The sequence below is a fragment of the Alosa sapidissima genome, chromosome 11 (genome assembly GCF_018492685.1).
Source record: "Alosa sapidissima isolate fAloSap1 chromosome 11, fAloSap1.pri, whole genome shotgun sequence".
Lineage (NCBI taxonomy): Eukaryota > Metazoa > Chordata > Actinopteri > Clupeiformes > Clupeidae > Alosa > Alosa sapidissima.
Genome location: NC_055967.1, coordinates 36,756,191 through 36,770,185, shown reverse-complemented (window position 1 = coordinate 36,770,185; position 13,995 = coordinate 36,756,191). Strand labels below are relative to the sequence as shown.

The following is a 13,995-nucleotide window of genomic DNA, read 5'->3' as shown; positions in this document are numbered from 1 at the left end:
AGTGATGAAATGTAAAGTTTAAAATTGTGGCCTACTGGTTAGGTCTTCGGGCTTGAAACCAAAGGGTTGCCGGTTCGATCCCCGACCAGTAGGACATATGTGGGTGGTGGAAAGGTTGAGCACTAGTCTCCCATGCCCACATCCACGGCTGAAGTGCCCTTGAGCAAGGCACCTAACCCCTCACTGCTCCCCGGGCATCACTGTAGCAAGGCAGCTCACTGCTCCAGGTTAATGTGTGCTTCAATGTGTGACCTGTGTGTTCACTAATTCACGGATGGGATACATGCAGAGACAAATTCCTTGTATACCCAAGTATACTTGGCCATAAAACCTGATTTACATTACATTTTACATAATTGAAGCGAATTAGGTTGGTAATGTATGTAGTCTCGGATTAAGTTACACAGGCCTTTACCCATTTCGGTAACACTTTACGGTAAGGGTAAATGAAGTAATTCATGATTTATGTATTACTTCATTCATTAATATCTAATTAATCATCAGGAATTTACTGAGTCCACTTGTCTATTAGTCAGGAAATTAATCTGACTCATTCAAGTCAATTAAATGGGCAAATTCAAAGGTAAACAGGCGACCAAAAATGTTATAGGCCTAAATCTGTCTTGCCAAATTTTCCGGTGAATATTCGGCAAATTTTCAGTTGAATGTTGGTGTTTGTTACCCTGGAAATCCAGAGTTCTCGCGAGAACACATTACTTTTACCCTTTACCCCTTGCATCCCGTGGAACCAATCAAATCGGCGTATCTGATATAGGCGGGCCAGAGGCGAGCTAAACTGATGACGACAGCGCTGCAACGTTGGAGGTCAGTAAACATTGGTCGTAGTGTTATCCAATTGTGTGCAGTGAGATTTTCAAATGCATGCTTGGTGCCGCCCCTCGAGTTGGGCCATTACATTATTCGAGGCCAGACCCTTAATCTTTCTAGATTACCAGGGTCTGGATTTTCCAGGCTAGGTGTTTGTTACTGTTTGTAGAAACTGTTTTAAGAAAATAAAAATGTTTTACCTGAAATCTTTTTGTTTCGTTTTGGGCCAACTTACTCCACACCTAGGCTCATCTTACCCCACATGTGGGGTAAGTTGTGCCAGAAGGCCAACTTTTTTGCAGAGAGCATAATCTCTTTACCCTTACAAGTTATCAAAGAGTTGTTGACTACAGAAGTTGTAGAAACACATTGAGTTTGGTGTGAAGGTTACAAAACAAAACCTTTTTGACACATTAGAATGACGAAGAAGGTAAAAAATGGCTCATCTTATCCTGTTCTCCCCTATATGACAAATTATAAGAGTTATTCAGTGCCACAATTTCTATAAGTTGACTCTAGACTGTGTTCTCAATGTGAGAGCACGGGTGGTCACACTCTAGACTGTGTTCTCAATGAGAGCACAGGTGGTAATACCTGCGCAGGGATGGTAGGTCTCCTCGGAAGGTAGCCAGCAGAATGTTCATTATTTGATAACCCTGCAGAAACGGTAAAAAGGGGGAATATGAGCGATGTCGATGTCGATGACAAATCTGTTCTCACAGGGCAGAGATTTGTATTCTCTAGAATATTCTCAAACAGTCTTGACATGTCTGTTAATTCTGAACAAGCAAAAAGCGGTGTGAGTAATTTAAAAAGTTGCAGCAAGATAACCTCAGATTCCACTTTCCACTGACGGTATGACAACACTTGTCTGAAAGGAGTCCTGATGTCAAAACTATGCAATTGGAAGGACGAGACTAGTTCCTAAGGAGAGAAAAGGAAATTAATGGTTGTTAGCTCTTCCACATCACCATGTGGCCAAGATATGTGCTATTGCTTTGGTTGAACTACCTCACAGAAATGCACAGCCTTCCAGGCATTTCCAAAGGTATCTAGTTCAGGTGACCAGGCCATGAGGCCGAGAACGCCGGGCACCACTATCAACACGGCACCAGACCTGCTGGATTTCGCTGGAACAGAAGTCTGGAAACATGTTTACACAAAATAGATCACTGTAAAAACAAACTGCACAGACAGGTTAACCAATCATGGTTCAAATCCTGTCAAAATCAATAATCAATAATCCAAAAGGAAATGCCGTTGAGAGGTACAGTACACTGCTATCAAAGCCCCATCTAGCCCACCTTGAAATGGAATATCCGGGAGTAGTCATTCATCCCAGCCACCTGCATCATGGACAAACTATTGCGTACTGCTGAAGGCGACAGGACCTGGTCCCCTGACAGTGGACAAAGGCCCCCATTGGCAAATGTGGCAGCCAAGGCGGCTCCTGACTCACAAGTGACCTCTGTTGATGAACACTAATGACAAATACCTCATCAGATAGGTTTCATTCCAAAAAGACAAAATGAAATGTGAAATATGTCGCTTACTTGTAACATTAGATCCAGGGTAGCATTAATGTCCACAGACTCTGGAAAGCACTGAAAAATATAGGGAAGGATGTAACATGCAGTAAGAAACACAGGAGGTACATTTGATGATAATGCGAAGTAACATACTTTCATTTCTTGAAGGTAGAAAGATAATGCATGGAGTCGAATACTGTCCTTTCTCAGATTCTGATGACTATAAAAAGCAAACAGAAATAATATCAACATCTAACAACAAACATCAAAATCTGTGCACAGGAACCAAGGAGCACTGAAATGAGATGTATTGTACCTTGTGCAGTTTAAGTTTGCATGTTCTTTATTGCATAATCTCCTGATGACATTCAAGACCTGCAGTCAGTGGGAAAGTAAAATTGCACAATAGTTCAATACACCATATGAGTGTGGATCATGCTACGGCATGTCCCACGTTACTGCGGTCTGCAAATGGACAGCACTGACTTACAGACTCATACTTCTCCTCCTCTTCAGGGCCAGGTCTCACGGTCAACTGCAGAGATAAAACATCTGTTACACGAGGAGAGAAGGGAAATGACAGAAACATGAAGCAGACGCTTCAGGAACCTTTAGTGATATACAACCCCAAAACAGAAAAAGTTGGGACATTGTGTAAAAAAACAATATTTATCAGCAAAAAGGACATAGACAATATATCAAATGTTAAAAATGAAAATTTGAACTATTTCATGGAAAATATATGTTAATTTTGAATTTGATGCCAGCAACATGTTTCAAAAAAAGTTGGGACAGGAGCATGTTTACCACTGTGCCGCTTCAACTCTTAAAATATTGTAAATGTTTAGGAACTGAGGAGACCAGTTACTAGAGTTTTGAAAGTGAAATGTTGTCCCATTACTCCCGGTCGTCCCGATAGGATTTCAGTTGCTCAACAGCATGGGGTATTCTTAGTCTTTCCATTATGCACCTAATTAGACAAATCTGGACTGCAGACAGGCCATTTCAGCACCTGGACTCTTCCGCTGTGGAGAAATACTATTTAAATATGTGCAGAATTAATTTTGGCATTGTTTTCCTGAAATATTCAAGGTCTTCCCTGGAAAATACATTGCCTGGATGGGAGTATATGTTGCTCAAAACCTGTGTACATCATTCAGAATTGATTGTGCTTTGCCAAATGTGCAAGATGGCCATGCTGTAGGCACTAATGCTCCGCCACACCATCATAGATGTTGGGTTTTGAACTGAACACTAAAACAAGTTGGACAGGTTGGATACTTGAATAGGCCCTCTCCTCTTTAGCCCAGATGAGTCCATGATTTAAAAAAAAAAAAAAGGCACATTTTGATTGGTATAAACACAGGGACTTTTTCCATGTTACCTCAGTCCATTTTAGGCCCAGATAAGATGGTGGTATTTTCGGTATCATGTCTCAATACAATGTTGGCTGTTTTGACTGTTACAATCTTGGCTGCAGTTTTTGAATTGAGTATCAAATTGTGCACATAGACAATAGTTATCAGAGGTTTTCCTGAGCCCCAACAATGACAGGTCTGGAAACAGGTCTGGTGTTGATGCAGTGCCATCTGAGGTCCAAAAGACCATGGCCATCCAATTTGTTTCTCAGCTCTTTCCCTTGTTTGCTAAGATTTCTCTGGATTTTCTGAATGTTTTAATAATAATATGTCCTGTAGATGATGAACTCCACAAATACTTCACAATTGCATCTTAAGAAACATTAAAAATACATTGTTTCATCATTTGTGCACACAGGTTTACACAGAGTGAAGAATATCCCTACATCTTTACTTCTAAGGGACCCTGCCTCTCTGGGATGCTCTTTTTCATATCCAATCGTGTTGTCAGTTACCTTAATTAGTTGTGAAATATTCCTCCTTTTGTTTTCTTTATCATACACAACTTTTCTAGCATTTTGTTAGCCCCGTCCCAACTTTTTTTGAAACAAGTTGCTGGTATCAAATTCGAAATGAACTTACATTTTCCATGAAATGGTCAAATTTGTCATTTTCAACATTTGATATGTTGTCTGTGTCCTTTTTGCAACGAAATATGGGTTTAAGAAAGTTGCAGATTATTACATTCTGTTTTTATTCACATTTTACACAACGTCCCAACTTTTTCTGTTTTGGGGTTGTATAACAGAGGAAAGTTCTTTTCCACACCTGCAGCAAGGATGTGCAAATGATGGCACCTGTCTCTGTCAGAGGACTGTGTGGTACTCCTAAGAGACAGACAAACAGAACATGGAGACTAGTAGAAATCGGCATCATAATCCTAACTGCATATGTACATGATCAGCATTATAGTGCTTCAGACAGTAACGGCACAAACAGTCCCTTGTTATACTCTTGCTATACTCTTATATTCTTTACACTTACAAAGGTAAACCCTGGACCCTGACTACAATAACATAATAGAAGTCTAATAACATCTTGCACCTAGTCAGTGGCTTAATGTGGTGATTTACTTTGACGTACCAAAAATGTCTCCCATATACAGTACTATATGCTATTTCCTTGCAAATGCATATTCTGGATTACTGTGCTGTTCCTTTAATGCCAGGCCAGTCTTCCATGAGGACCTATAATATGTGCAGACGGCCATGCTGTGTGGAGCGCTCTAAATATTCACCCACAGCTACTTCTGCCACCTCCTGTATCAGTCTCTAGTACTACTGCATCAATATGATGTCCAGTCCAACGAGGTGTTTGTGTGAAAGCCCAGAAAAGCCTGGATGCTCAGCTGAACTCTCAGTGAAAGTTTGTGACCGTTTTTTTCCTTTCTGCACACCCATACATCACCGCTTTCCCTCCAACATTATACTCCAACAACGCACTGCAGGACTATATTCCAACATTATACTCCAACAACACACTGCAGGACTATATTCCAACATTATACTCCAACAACGCACTGCAGGACTATATTCCAACATTATACTCCAACAACACACTGCAGGACTATATTCCAACATTATACTCCAACAACACACTGCAGGACTATATTCCAACATTATACTCCAACAACACACTGCAGGACTATATTCCAACATTATACTCCAACAACACACTGCAGGACTATATTCCAACATTATACTCCAACAACGCACTGCAGGACTATATTCCAACATTATACTCCAACAACGCACTGCAGGACTATATTCCAACATTATACTCCAACAACGCACTGCAGGACTATATTCCAACATTATACTCCAACAACGCACTGCAGGACTATATTCCAACATTATACTCCAACAACGCACTGCAGGACTATATTCCAACATTATACTCCAACAACACACTGCAGGACTATATTCCTTTTAGCCTTACCTTGTTTGGTCAGGGTAAAGGGCGAGTCAAACTTTGAGAACTCCTCAACACCAACGTATCTGTGCACACAGTCTGAGCCAAGCTGGTCCACCGCAAGGCTGTAAACCAAGGGCCATGATATCTCCCGCAGAACACAGGGTTCTGACCAGTCTCCTAGCGACAGCCTGGAAGTGTACAGACACAATACATTAGGTCAAATACACTGACATTTAGTACCAGTTCAAATGTCCTATATTACAAACAAATGTGTATTGATATGGGGAAGAAGAGTACTTAGAGCAGAGGACTGTTACTGAGAAAATAGTACACAAATCACACAGTGACTAATCCTCATAAGTTTAATATGCACTCATATAACATGGTCCTCGTCATTTGAGAATGACCACCCACCAGCCAGCCAGGAACCTAGGAAACTAGGATCCTGTCTACCCTAACCCCCCCCCCCAACACCGCCCTGTGGAACTGCACTGTGACTGCGCAGCCTAACGTGTTGCTGCTTCACATCAAGCCTGATATACTTGAAATTACTGCATACTGCATATCAATGTAAATATACAGGTCACACAAGGACAAGTTTAAACTTCATGTAACTGTTAAGACTATATAAATATACAACACAACTACCTCTATTTTCTTTTTTTTCTTTTTTTTTTTTAAATATGTCCTATATTTCTATTTTGATACATACATGTTCTATATTTCAGTCTTGCACTAATTTAATGTTTATTGTCTATGGCTATGTCTATAGTATGTCTATGTCTGTATTTAAAGTATGTCTATGTCTGCATGGGAAAGTAAGAAACGAAATTTCAATTCTTTGTATGACCAGTGCATGTAAAGAAATTGACAATAAAAGCCGACTTGACTTGACTTGACTTGAGAATATAAAGAGACAAATATTATGGAAATTACAATGGCAACAGCTAAAATGTGGTAGCAACAGGTGAATGAAAGAACAGAGAGGAGATGCATGTTTGGGTCGGTACCTCTGTCCATCCACTGTACACAGTGACACTCCCCATTTTCCAGAGTCCTCCCCTCCTGCGTCTTTCTCCTGCTAAACGACACGTTCAACTTCTTTTGAAATCCCATATATCATTTATGGTTGTCATAGTGGATGATATTTTATACTAATTGGCATCAGAAGTAGGTTTCTGTCATTAAAATGGAAGACTGGTGCAAACCTTCACAGATGAAAGCTGTTTGCATTTTACAAAGAGCTTCTGTGTTTCCTCTGTGAATGTGAAAAAGTCGGGGATGACAAATCTCCCTTGTAGTGCTTTCAGGATGAACGATACAAAGCCTGTCACGCACCTTAGGAGGGGATATAGACGACAGCACATTTTCTGGATGCATCACAATACTGGCAGATTGCAAATGTGGCAAACATTTTTTAAACCCATAAATCACTGATAAAAGACAACGTTGTCCTGATTTATTCTCAACACGAGTATGAACTTGAAAGAACACTGGAGGGTTTTGACAACTGGTTTGAAAAATGGTTTGCAGTCAGGGCATAAACAACCTCTCAGACATTTTCTATTTGGGCATGAAAACAAAAATGTTACAAAAATGTTACCTGCCTCTTGGACAATGTAATATACATACTTTTGTACTTTAGAGGTAAATCTGAGTTTAAGTCTCATACTAGCAACTTAAATAGTCAGAGACATCCTGGAGTAACCCGACACCCCTGCCAGCCAAACAGACACGTGCACAAGTGAATACTGAGCTGGGGCCAATACACAGGCAATGTTGTGGGTCTGACCTCTGAAAGGTGTTCCTGTCAACGGTTCCGTCTGAGTCCTGTAGCTTTCTCATCAGTATGTAGCAGTCTTTAATCCTGGCGTCTGATCTCTGGACTCCAGAAGTCCACATAGGCTGTAGGACACCGCAGAACAGAAGCACATGTTTGAAATGACGGTTTATCTCAGTGTACAACTACAGTGATCCAGTCCAATGGTCCATACCTCAAAAAAGTGATTTGTGTTCACTCTTCCATTGGAGGCAAAACTGTCAAAGAGGACATCAGCCGCCCTGCCCATAGATCGATAAAATACCGTTAATAAATGCATGCTGTATATAAATGTATGACAGGATTACTGCCTTGTTAAGTACTTGTAGCATTGCTCAGTATTGGGCAGCACACAAATGTAAGTTCTTGTGCTCGTATTGGGATTTGAAAATAGTCGTATCAGTGCATCTCTACATTCTTCCTGGGGTTAGCACTGCTATTATCACAACAACACACAAACCTATCAGCTTTAGCTCTGTCCTACTGTACGGTGAGCATATGGTGTGGGCTCACCCTTTGCGCTTAAGTTGCCCTTGCTGGGCATCCGGTCTGCCAGCGCTGTGCCAGGCTTGGGGGGCCTGTCTCTCATGGTCACCTTGGGGCAAGGGGGGCTTCTGGCTGCCATTCCCAATGAAAGATGGTGAGCCTGAAACAAAACGATAAAGTAAACAGCAATCTGGGCACTAGATAAAGTGAACAGCAATCTGGGCACTAGATAAAGTGAACAGCAATCTGGGCACTAGATTTCAGATACTTTTTGGAAATGGTTGAGACACAGAATAGGGGGATGGATGCAATAAGACAAAAGAGAGAAGGAGAGGAGGAAGTAATCGCGCGGAGCGACACATCTTGAGCTCCACCTGCTTACCTGCTGATCCTGGGCTGACAAAGCTGACAGGTCTCTGAGATGGAAACGAATTCCTTGGCAACGGATGTGGAATATTTCCTGGCAGAGGTGCTTCCTGATATTAAAAAAAACAACAACACATCAAAGATCTTAGAGAGCCTTAGTGAAATGGGTATTCAGTACTCAGGAGGTGCTTTTCCATTTTCTCTGAATGTCTCTACTGTAGTAAGTGCATCAAGAAAAGAGGAGCCAGACAAGCCAATTTGTTATTTCAAAGTACATGACAGTTTGTATAAAAGGTTTGACAACTTTTTGTATTCAAAGCGAATTTCCCATTCATAGAGTTCCAGCAAAACCTTTGATGTCTGAACAGACACAGGTGCTACATTGTGTAGAAAACTTAATTGTTACCTTTACAAGTCCCCACACAGGCAGATATATGTCTTAGCCAGCAAATGCCGCAAAACCTCAGGGGGTATGTTTTACAACAGGTAAGAAATATTTGAACTGAGCCACAGTCTCTGCACAGGCACGTTGAGTTCAATTTATACAAGGCAGAACAAAGCAGCTTTATAGCTGGGGCACAAATCATGCCTCCCAAACCCCTGGGTGCAAATATGAATCATTTGATCTATTATCCAGGACAGGAGCTAACAATCATCACCACTAAATTTAATTCTCAATTTAAGTTATTCCATACAGAAATATGGAGATATATTATGAAATGTATAAATGTCATGTCATACTGTGTCACTTCAGAAAAAGTTGTTTGATTTACATTGACTGAACTGTAAGCATTCATGTGTGTGTGTGTGTGTGTAGACAGGTGGACAGGATGGCATTGACAGAGGAGGGTAGGGTCTCTACCTGGCTTTCATCTCCCTTCACAGGGGTCAAGTTCCTGTCCAAGTGGGCATCTGTTATTCCACCATTTTCTGAGAAAACAAAAGAATAAAAACACACATCACTCTTTCTTGCTCTTTTGACCTGAGATGTTTTTGTTCCTTGGCATACCCTAAACCTCAGCAGCCAGTTAACAAAGTTCCCAAACCAAACGAGAACGCACGTCACAAATTGGTTTCTATGGTGACAGATGACTTTAATTGTTTTATTTTAACATTTTCTCCACAAGCCTGCTTATTAAATCACCACATGAACATGCTGTTTTGGCTCCCTGAAGCCCTGGTGCCTGCTTTGGTGCAAAGCTTCAGGCTTCAGAGCTGTTTAGAGGACAAGCCTGTAAGATGAAAGGGGTGGCAGAATAGCCTTTGGCATGCGCTATTTTATACTGCGTCATGCTGGACTGTAACTCAGGCTATATGTACTACTTAACTCTCTAGTCTAAATATCTCACTTTATAACTAAAATGAAAACGAATGTTAAAGCAAATCATGCGTTTGTCTCATATCAGCCCAAGTGCATCGTTGTAGTTGTTTTGCTTTACTCCTTTTTCTACAGTGAATTTGAACATTCCAGGCTGAAGAATGCAGACAGTTTGCCCAGGGCTCAGTGAGTGCAGACAGACACAAGTCTTCATCTGCCACACACACAGTCTGAAAGGAGAAACAGTCCACCTCAAGAATAATATACACAGCAACATGCTGTAAAACCATCTGCTGTCTAAAATGATGTGTACAGAGTAGAATCTAATGCAGCTGCTGTAAATAAGATATATGTTATTGCGGTCATGTTCTAGATAGATAGATAGATACTTTATTCATCCCGAGGGATATGTTAGGCATCAGTAGCTTATACAACCATAACACAACAAACACACATACACATATATATCTCACATATAAAAATCACTCAAAAGTGAAAATCACTAGACAGATACACTGAATTACTGTTTGCGACTGGTTTTTGAATGGCATGAAAAGTCAACATCTTTACTTTATCCTGACTCTTTTTTCACACGGGAAACATAGAGTGCCACATCACATCTCTTTAGAAAGGGTTTCAAGTTCACCACAGCTACTTCCTGCTCACATATCCAGGCCCAGACGCTCACCACACGTCCCATGAAATGAGTGTGTCTGGGCTGCAGATCCCTCGTAGTCCTGGATGATGATAGCTCAGTAGAGCTCCACCCACAGGGCCAGGGCCTCTCTCACCCAGAGGCCGCACTAGGCTGACCACAATGACACGCTAGCCGGCCGCGCTCTGGCTACACGTACCTCGCATGTCCTCCTCCTTGTTGGGCTCCAGGAGTTTGTTGCCATCCAGTCCTCCGTAGCGTTTACGCCATTTGCGACGGAGAGATGGGGTTCTCTGAAAACTGGTGTGCCAAAATAAGACAAGACAAGTTTGTAGAACTACCAGCTTTCATTTGTTTCTACTTTGTTCAAACTCTAATATTATTCAAGTATAATACATGCTGGGCATATTAGAAAGGAGACACAAGAGGGATAATGAACATGTGTAGACTGTGCTCTCTGAATCAATGCCTTGCGTAATACCTGCACTCAAAACTCATGTTTTCATACTGACCTACAATTCCCACGTGCATGTTTTCATGCTGACCTACTGTACTATGAGGAACATCAGTGCTATTCAGTGCTATGCCATCAGTGCCTATTTCAGGTGCTTTGTAGAGTGTAGCTCAAGGCAGGAGTAGACGGAAACAAGTCTGCTCAAGTTGAGCATTTGAGCCGGGCAATCATGACCTGGTTATCAATTGTCACTGACAACACAGAGGGAAGGGCCTGAGCTAATGCACCCTTTCTGCTGCTGGACCCTTTGACAACAGTGCCACGTCTCATGTCCTCCCGAGAATGAAAACAGTTGGATTCAGAACTAGGCTATTATCCTGGAGGACAGCATCTTTGTTTTTGTTTTTTAAAAGTTTGAGCTTTAATCATATCTAACCGTTAGCATCTCCAAGTTATTGAAAAAGTGTTAAACAAATAATAATAATTAAAAAAAACTTACCAAAGGTATGGATTTTCCTCTGTGTCTTGACTTTGATTGTTTTCCATATTGCTTAAAGAGTATGATACTTTCTGTGATCAGGTAGCTGAAGAAATCTCGCGCAAACCTGAGCAGAAAATAACAGTTGTGTCTGTTTAAAACATAATCGGACCTCCTTGGGGCTCCTTGTTGTGTCCCAAGCCAGTGCTATGTGTGTCTACGGCTATAGCGTGTATGCACTCGCAGCTGACTGTCTGAATGAATGGGATGGAGTGAAAAGGGAGATGATGACGGGGAGGGACTTTCACTCAACATCTGGAAAACAACACCATTAAGGGGGGCGGGGTGGGGGCGTGAACTGCAAGCTATAAATAGTTTGAGAATTTCAACTTTTAGCGCACCAAGTCATTTTGTGTGCTATCTGGTATTAGTAATGTACATACATAGCTATTTGGCAAGGCAATGTGCAACGGCCTAGAACCCATACAATGAAACTTAATTTTAGGGAAATTACCATAGGCTATAACAGCAGAATACACTGCAGTATATTATTGCATGCAGTCGGCTATGGACAACAGAAGCGACCTTAGAGTAGGCTGCCTGAAAGCGACCTTAGAGTAGGCTGCCTGAAAGACCGGAAATATATGGACAATCAAAAGGGAAACATGTTATTACATGCTACTATTAAAGATGACCTAGACGTCACAACACTCACTGAATTGCCAAACAACGACGTTGTTTGCGGTTTGCACTGTTTAGGAAGTTCAATCTGCACATTATCTTTGCAGCATTGACGCGTAATCCGCAGTGTGAACGTAACATTTCCTGTCATGCGCAATCATTTAGGAAGTAGGCTAGCCATCAGCTCGCTACCGCATGCCATGTAAATGTTTTTAAAATTATAATAATAAAAACTAATTTAAGAATTGCCGTTGTAGTGGAAGCAACGGGCACATGAGTTCACTCGGTTCTTCTTTACGCTTGGCTTTCAGGTCATCATTTAAGCCTCTGGACTTTAAAAACTATTGTACATTCTCAAGGAATATTACACGTTTTCGCACTGTGTTTACTGACTGTCAGAAGAGTTCGAGGTTCTTGTGTCAGCTACATCAAAATCGTTTCCTTTGGAACAAAGACATGCCAAAGAAAGATAAACCGGTAACGTAAAGTTTAGTTAGTGCGCCATCACCAAAATACTCACAAACCTTCAGACTTACTGCCTTGTATTGTATTGCAGTGGCAGTCTCCACAAGCTTCCATTGTATTAGAGTGATGCTGTATGCCCCTGTGTAAATGTAGCCAATGTGATTATGCCTCTGTCTGTAGGGTAAAGGCGCAAAATCACAGTCAGAGGAGACCAAAGCAGCAGGCCCAGTTTCTCGAAATAAAAACGGAGGGATTTCCATAGCTGTACATGCGAAGCCTGGGTCCAAGCAGAATGCCATTACTGGTAGGTGAACTTAAAGCAAACAAGGATTGGCTTTTAAAGTAAAGATCGTTTTGAGAATTGATCAGTTGTTAATGAAGAACATGTTGCGCACAAGCCACCTGTTATCGGGATATTTGATGGCAGTATGCATTTATTATCTTTGTGGTGACAACTTTACTTGTGTTGTAGATGTGTCGTCAGAGGCAGTAGGTGTCGCTATCGCTGCACCCCCAACTGATGGTGAGGCCAATTCTGAGCTTGTACGGTATCTATCCAAGGTGCTGAATGTGAAGAAAAGCGAAATAGTTCTGGACAAGGTACGACTTGAAAGAGAGAACCTATATCACTGTAATTACGCACCACACATCTCTCATGCGATACATATATCACTGTATGCGCGCGCCACACGTGTCTCATGCATACATATATCACTGTATGCGCGCGCCACACGTGTCTCATGCGATATGTTTAGCTTTTGTATCATATCTCTACTACAGGGTTCCAGATCTAGAGAGAAGGTCATTAACGTGTCTGCATCATTAAGCCCCGAAGAAATCCTCGAGAGACTGAAGGCAGAGTCCACGCAGTGATTTCTCTGAAGCTGCTTAGGCCTACTTGATCAAGAAACACAGACAATGTTTGTGGAAAGCCTACTGAAGACAAAACCTCTGAATTATATTGCCATGCCAAGTGATTTGTTATAATAACCTACAACATATTTCTTCAATTAGACTACCCTGTTTTGCATTGTTGAACCATAGCACATCATGGTGGAAACAAGACTTCAGTTTCCAAGTCACTTGAACTAAAACACTATGCCTGTGGATATGTAGTTACCCTAGGTATTGTTTCGTCAAAATATACTGTGAGGGAAAACGAGCAAGCAGGTTAAAGCACAGAACTCCACAGAAAAATATAATCTAGAGTCAATATTGTGACGTACTCTAATGTGGCAACAGAGACTGACACAGTCCAGCATCTCCAATGGCCATGAGAGGTGTTTCAGATGTGATTTAAACTGTTATAGAGACACATTCATCACTGAGAAAAAGAATTTAATTAAGATGTTTAATCAGGAATTTACAATTAATCAAAGTGACAGCAGTCTTAAGGGATATTTGTATTGCTTGACAAATGGAGAGGTCTGTGGTTGGCATTTTCATTTGTTTAATTTCATTAAATCAAATGGTTGTTGAATTAGTTTGGTTTTATGTTTTGTGAATATCTAATGTGGCTGCTAGAAATGACAGGGCTAATGTTACAAGAAATTATACAACTGTGGACTGTGGCCTCATCACAAT

General features: G+C 41.2%; 2 protein-coding genes across 5 annotated transcripts in view; one reads left to right on the top strand and one right to left on the bottom strand.

Moving 5' to 3' along the window:
* glsl (glutaminase like) overlaps positions 1-12,685 on the bottom strand; it is a 16,702-nt gene extending 4,017 nt beyond the window's left edge. Inside the window, exons 1-20 of one of the 4 annotated variants that reach the window (XM_042110193.1) lie at positions 12,471-12,685; positions 11,287-11,392; positions 10,533-10,633; positions 9,223-9,290; positions 8,377-8,470; positions 8,022-8,154; positions 7,684-7,750; positions 7,482-7,594; positions 6,898-7,027; positions 6,700-6,770; positions 5,714-5,877; positions 4,544-4,602; positions 2,848-2,892; positions 2,674-2,732; positions 2,511-2,577; positions 2,382-2,432; positions 2,133-2,309; positions 1,840-1,971; positions 1,660-1,752; positions 1,423-1,484 (exon numbers count right to left, since the gene is read on the bottom strand). In XM_042110193.1, the coding sequence (XP_041966127.1) occupies positions 1,423-1,484; positions 1,660-1,752; positions 1,840-1,971; positions 2,133-2,309; positions 2,382-2,432; positions 2,511-2,577; positions 2,674-2,732; positions 2,848-2,892; positions 4,544-4,602; positions 5,714-5,877; positions 6,700-6,770; positions 6,898-7,027; positions 7,482-7,594; positions 7,684-7,750; positions 8,022-8,154; positions 8,377-8,470; positions 9,223-9,290; positions 10,533-10,633; positions 11,287-11,333 (1,733 nt within the window). In that variant the 5' untranslated portion in view covers positions 11,334-11,392; positions 12,471-12,685. Of the gene's footprint in view, positions 1-1,422; positions 1,485-1,659; positions 1,753-1,839; positions 1,972-2,132; positions 2,310-2,381; positions 2,433-2,510; positions 2,578-2,673; positions 2,733-2,847; positions 2,893-4,543; positions 4,603-5,713; positions 5,878-6,699; positions 6,771-6,897; positions 7,028-7,481; positions 7,595-7,683; positions 7,751-8,021; positions 8,155-8,376; positions 8,471-9,222; positions 9,291-10,532; positions 10,634-11,286; positions 11,393-11,980; positions 12,065-12,470 lie in introns of those variants that run through there. The other 3 variants (XM_042110192.1, XM_042110191.1, XM_042110194.1) reach the window with 3 other exon arrangements.
* On the top strand, positions 12,108-13,891 carry c11h15orf40 (chromosome 11 C15orf40 homolog). The gene is made up of 4 exons (XM_042110197.1): positions 12,108-12,423; positions 12,592-12,715; positions 12,884-13,011; positions 13,192-13,891. The coding sequence occupies exons 1-4, from the start codon at positions 12,220-12,222 to the stop codon at positions 13,282-13,284; spliced, it is 549 nt and encodes a 182-aa protein (XP_041966131.1). The 5' UTR covers positions 12,108-12,219; the 3' UTR covers positions 13,285-13,891.
* The last annotated feature ends 104 nt before the right edge of the window (positions 13,892-13,995 follow it).

Coding starts and splice junctions, on each gene's coding strand:
- c11h15orf40 (XM_042110197.1), top strand. CDS start 12,220: ATGAGTTCACTCGGTTCTTCTTTACGCTTGGCTTTCAGGTCATCATTT. Junction 12,716..12,883: donor CAAGCAGAATGCCATTACTG/GTAGGTGAACTT, acceptor CTTGTGTTGTAG/ATGTGTCGTCAGAGGCAGTA. Junction 13,012..13,191: donor GCGAAATAGTTCTGGACAAG/GTACGACTTGAA, acceptor TCTCTACTACAG/GGTTCCAGATCTAGAGAGAA.